Raw genomic sequence first — 6000 nt, 5'->3', positions numbered from 1 at the left:
CCCTGGCCCCAGAAGCTGTATTTATTGGATCTAATCAAATGGAAATATAGTGGGCAAATGGGATAAAATAATGAGGACTTAGGATTTTAGGAAAGAAAAATAAACCAGCTTTGAGGCTTTTGGCAGAAAAGGAAAGAATAATGGAGAATATTATTACATATATTTAGAAAAAATCTCCATAAACAAAGGAAAACACAGAGGGAACCTAATATGCACTCCAAGAAATAGGACAATTATGGATAAATGTGAGTTTTCTCAAAATATGCTGTCTTTGGGAGACTTCCATTTCTAATAAAGATTATTCATTTTAAGAATAGACAACAAGTTTACCTTGGAGGGATCTTTTGGGCTTAGGTGTTGGATGGTAAACACAACAGACACACACGCCTTCTCATTCTTTAGGCTTTTTTTCTTTGTTTTCAGATTCGCTTGCATCTCACAAACTCAACCCCAGGGCTTACCATGTCTTTCAAAACTAACTGATCAACATTCAAAAAGTACATCAAATTCCTTCTATTTGTTCTTTAATACAATTTTGCAAGCAAATCTAAAGAAATGTTTCTAGGAAGTCTTTGAATCTTTTATGATAGAACATTCTAGTGTAGGTTAAGGATTTATTTCCTTCAATCTACCATTAACCATTATTTAGCTTATAAATTCATGGCAACTTCTCTACTGAAGTTGGTAACACTCAACAAAGTATTAAATAGACTCAAAGATTGCACATTATGTAATGATACTGGATATAGCCAGTAATATAGTTAAACAATTTCCTAGATAGTATGCAAGAAAATCTGCTCTACTCTTTAATAGCAGCGCAATTTTCTTCTGGAGGTAGCATTTTTAGTTAGTTAACCTGATAATTCTTTGAATTCTTCATTTCCTTCAGCTAAAGTAGTCCTCCCTTAAGCTTGAGAATAACATATAAATGACTGATTTTCCCCGTCACTCCCACTGTCCCCTTGCCCTTTATGCAGACAAGACCTTTATTACAATAAACTTGGAGTCAATCATAAACGGCAAATTGATTGTCTAGCATCATGAACTTTTGACATTTTTTGTCAGCATTTCTGCTTTTACAAACACATTTGTATGTTTAAAATGCCCTATTTTTTCAATAGAGAAAAGTGGTTATGCAAACCTACTTAATCAGCCTTTCAGTGCATTTTCTAGGGCTTTATAGAACTCAAGAATGTCATCCTTTTGTTATGCTGATGGTTGGGTGTTGTGACATGCATATAAAAATAAAATTAAGCCAATTGGCTTAATCCCATTGTCTTTGTCCTGAGTGTCTGCACTGGGCAGATCTTGTCCATTTCAGAGTCATTTTGATAGTTTTCATCAGTATGTCATCTTTTAATTGACTATTTAAAATAAAGTGATGGAGGCTAATAGACTATAAGTCAGAGAAAATCTTTAATGTGGAAAACCAAAGACTTCGATTTGTATGTTGATTGTGGACTTGTTTTGAAAGTTATTTATTATTAAACTTTTAAAAATAATTATCAAGAAATTCGCATCTTCCATTGACTTCTTATGTGAAACAGAAATGGTTCAGTTTCCATTCCTGCTCTCAGACCTCTCAGGTGCCTTGATTATTACAATTCTCATCACTTCACTAGAATATTTCAGCTCCGCTAACAAAAAATTTTAATTTTGATGAAGCTCATCTCTTTTTTCTTTTGTTGCTTGTGCTGTTGGTGTTATACCTACAAAACCGTTGCCTAATCCAGGTCACAATGATTTACTGTTATGTTTTCTTCTAAGAGTTTTGTAGTTTTAGCTCTTACATGTAGAAGCTTAATCCATTTTGAGTTGATTTTTTGCATATGATATGAGGTAGGGATCCAACTTCACTATTTTGCATGTGGCTATCCAGTTGTCATACCACTCTTTGTTGAAAAGACAATTCTTTCCACAATAAATTGTCTTGGCACCTTTGTTTAAGTCAATTGACTGTGAATGTGAGGATCTATTTCTGGACATGCAATTCTGTTCTGTTGATCTATATATCTAACCTTATGCCAGTACCACACTGTCTTGATTACTGTAGCTTTGTAGTTAAGTTTTGAAATTGGGAAGTGTGAGTCCTCCAACTTTGTTCTAATTTTTCAAGATTGTTATGGTTATTCTGAGTCCTTTACATTTCCATACGAATTTTACAATCAGTTTGTCAGTTTGTGCAAAATAGCCAGCTAGAATTTTGATAGGAATTGAACTTGTAGATCAATGTGGGGAGTAGGCTCATCTTAACAATATTAAGTCTTCTGCTCCATGAATATGGGATGTCTTTCCACTTATTTACATCTTCTTTAATTTTTTAACAATGTTTTCTAATCATTAGCATATAATTTTTGAATTTCTTTTATTAAATTTAAATTTATTCCTACAAAAGAGCACTTTTGAAAAGAGAACGTTTAGCTTTTCTAAGCGTTTATGCCTTGGATAAACATGACAGAGGGGTTGACTTGTATAATAGAATAGCCCGTCAACAATATTCCCTCACAGGGAGGCAGTTAGAACTTAAAAACTGAGTTCTGAAGTTATAATCCTGGATCTTCCACTTACTAGCTTTGGAAACTTGGGCAAGTGAACTGGTCTATGCCATTTTTGTTTTCTGAATCTGAATATTTTTTTAAAAGAAAGTTAGTTGTGCCAGAGAGACTTTTATGAAGATTAAATATAGTAATACATGTAGTTTGAAGAACTATAACTGGCCCATGATAAGCAGTTGATAAACATGAGTTACTGTTATTGTTACAATGCGCTCTTCCTTCTAGTCTGTCTTCCCTGAAACCGCTGCTAGAGAGCCACCATTTCATCTGGGATTGTGCCACTAAGTTCTGGTGTGTTGAAGCAGAAGAAAGGCTGAAAACAGCTACTCAGGCTCTTCAACTCTTTGTTTTCCCATGTTGAAGAGCTTTTCTAGGAAGCCAGCAATGTCTTTCTTGCTTCTTGGCATTCTGGGCTTCATTTTGTTGGTGTTTTACAGCTGGCCAGCTGGCTGGAAACTCCTCCGTCGAGATGTACCGCCAAGTGCTTCTGTCTGGTTGTCGCTGCGTAGAGTTGGACTGCTGGAAGGGACGGACCGCAGAAGAGGAACCAGTCATCACCCATGGGTTCACCATGACAACTGAAATATCCTTCAAGGTAGAGTGAATGAATATTGCTAAGAGAGGCAGCTGAGGAGACCTGACCACTTTGGGTAAAGCCTCCTCAGATAGAAAGTCCCAGGGGTCACAATTAAGTCTATAGGCCATTAATCACCTTTGCAATTTCATAGGCTAAAATTTAGCAGTTTATCCATGGATAACTGGCATCAGGTATATTGGTCCATGCTAACCAAAATCTAAGGAAATTGTCTTACGAAAGGAAATATCAGTGAAGTTGTCTATTTAGCGCTCATTCTTTTTTTTCTTGCATTTTATCATTGTGAAGTATAACATACATAACAAAGAATACATACAACTTATTTGCACAGTTTACTTTACTAATGACTATAAAATGTACACCCATGTAACTACCACCTAAATCAAGAAATAGAAACTTACTGACACCCTAGAAATACCCCATCTACCCATTCTCATCAGAATGACCTCCTTACCCCCAGAGATGACCACTTTCCTGACCATTACAGTGATCACAACTTTGCTCTTCTTTAGAGTATACTAGTTTATGTGCAGCCCTAAATAATGTTGTTTCACCAATTTTTTAACTTGATATAAATGGATTCATACCGTGGTATGCATTATTTTGTGTCTTGTTTTTTCACTCCACATTGTTAGGAAGATTCATCAGTATTATCGCAGGTACCTCTAGCTTGTTTGCTTCCTTATGATGATGATGATATTAATTACTACTATTTAATTATTATATAATATTCTGTTCTGTGATGCTAAAATGGAATATTGCCTATTAAATGCCAGCTTTTGGCACATTGGTATGTATCAGTCAAAGATCCTGAGGAATACTCCCATACTCAAAGTCAGATTTATTGGCTTGTGCAACAAGGGAGCACACATATCATGGGGAACTGTGGTGTCTCAGTAACAGTGGATTAGAGAAGACTTACAGGATTTGGGCTTATAGTAGGTGATTTGGGTGAGGATTCAAGGATGCAGGGTTTTGCTATGGATTCGGTGCTGTCAGTAAGCAGAACTAATCCTATGATTGGGTATCTTAATAAATCCTATCCAGAAGGCAAAACCAAAGCTGTAACTGATAAAAAACATCAGCCATTCTTATTAGCCAGGAATGAGGGTGTGTCTGCTCATCTCCCTTCTCTCTCCATCCATGGCTCCATCCTAACTCATGAAGGGCCTAATATTCATCCAAATGGATACTCAAGCCCAAATATCCAAGTTATGTTCACATCCCCCGCAAAAAGTCATCTCCAGGAGCCTGGGGCCATTTGAGTGGGGGAAATCTGGGCTCCTAGATACCTAAAAGGTGATCTAGAAAGGAAATATGTGGGCTTTAGAAGACATACTCTCCTGACTGACTCAGGCTTCTCACCTCTTTGGAAGGGAATCAGAGAAGAAGGGCCAGAGGACAATGTCCACAGCACAGGTCCCAAGGCATGAACCCCATTACCTGGTTTACCTGGGTGTCAGGACAGAACTGTCGCTAGGTCAACAACTCTTGCCCTAAGCAACCAAGAAAACACAGCCCAAGTGTGTGGGTAGCTAAAGTGGAGTAGGGACAAGGCCGGGGGATATGGGGAAGTCAGAGTGCTAAGATGCCAGACTACTGCATGAATTAGAGGTACATCACCAAAATTGGTGACAGAGTTTGGGATGAAGAAGACAGTGAGCCACTTGCCAAAGTCTTTGCTGAATGAAAGGAAGCTCAGTAGATGGCAGAAGTGAGGACGTGGCAAAAGCTGGTTTGGCTGCCTTGTGAAACTGGGATTTTTAAAAAATAAGATTGAGAAGTCATGTTTCAAAAGTAGCAATGGGGGCAAAAAAAAATCCCATGCTTCAGCTTTTAGCCCTGGGGCACTTGAGTTGTGAGAAGATAAACAGCTGTCACTTGGGAGAGCAACAAAAAAGAAGCAAGATTTTCAAGGGACGGCCAGGTTTCAGTTGACACAAATGGATTTCCTGATCAAAGGTACACTATTTGACAGTAATAAAAATGTTCAGAAGTAATATCTTTAGCACCTTAAAATATGTTTTCTATGTTATGCCTAAGGAATTTGACTTTTCATGATTTCTTAAACTTAGGCTCTAGTACAATAATTAGAGAAAAATGGCACCCTTTACTAAATTTTACAAGGAAGTTTAGTATGGGGTTGACCTTAATTCTGCTCAAAATCTTTAAATGTTGTGTCTGCTTCTGAAATTGAACACTCTTAAGGTCTTCTCGTTTTCTTTAATGGAAAAATCAATGGAGTTTTGTTTCATTTCCATAGTGCCCGCCCAACCCCTTGCCCCTGCCATTGTCTTTTGTCAGCTGTTTAATATACCAACCCTAACCTTCTGGCTAGGGTTTTAAACCTAAAGGCCCTAGTTGGTCTCTTTAAAACAAAGTGGAGGACAGATGACCCTGGTGTGGGGTGGGGGTGAGTGCCATTTGGGCCCATCCGTCTGTTGATGGGTGGAGATGATCCTGGAGAGGGAAACAGAGCATCCTGATGGAACCATTATGAGCTCAGGGACTGATGGTCTTGTGCATTGACCCACTGCCAGGAGAGCCCACCCACTTCCCTTCTCACTGTCCCCTCAGAGTCCCTGTGAGAAACAATTACATTTTCTTAAAAATTTATAATCTTCAAGATTCTTTGAGCCCCTTTGCGGTTTGGGGGGAGGGGGACAAACACCAAGCACATTCTAAGGCATATTTATTTTATGCGAAGCATTGGCTTCTTGGCCATAAAATCAGCTTAGAGTGACTGTCCCTGTGCACTCGACCACACGAGTGATTCTTCAATCACATCTGTGATCCTAGAGTCACGAGCTGATTCAACATCTATTCCCGGGCTCCAGAGGCACCACTTCT

At 38.2% G+C, this 6000-nt stretch overlaps 1 protein-coding gene across 1 annotated transcript in view; it reads left to right on the top strand.

Moving 5' to 3' along the window:
* Positions 1 to 6000, top strand: part of PLCB1 (phospholipase C beta 1) — a 666959-nt gene that overhangs the window by 497668 nt on the left and 163291 nt on the right. Inside the window, exon 11 of the mRNA XM_046679966.1 lies at positions 2993 to 3150. Coding sequence (XP_046535922.1) covers positions 2993 to 3150 — 158 coding nt within the window. The remainder of the gene's footprint in view (positions 1 to 2992; positions 3151 to 6000) is intronic.

The sequence above is a fragment of the Equus quagga genome, chromosome 12, assembly GCF_021613505.1.
Source record: "Equus quagga isolate Etosha38 chromosome 12, UCLA_HA_Equagga_1.0, whole genome shotgun sequence".
NCBI lineage: Eukaryota > Metazoa > Chordata > Mammalia > Perissodactyla > Equidae > Equus > Equus quagga.
The sequence above is the reverse complement of the archived record's forward strand: the minus strand, read 5'-3'. Positions and strand labels throughout refer to the sequence as shown.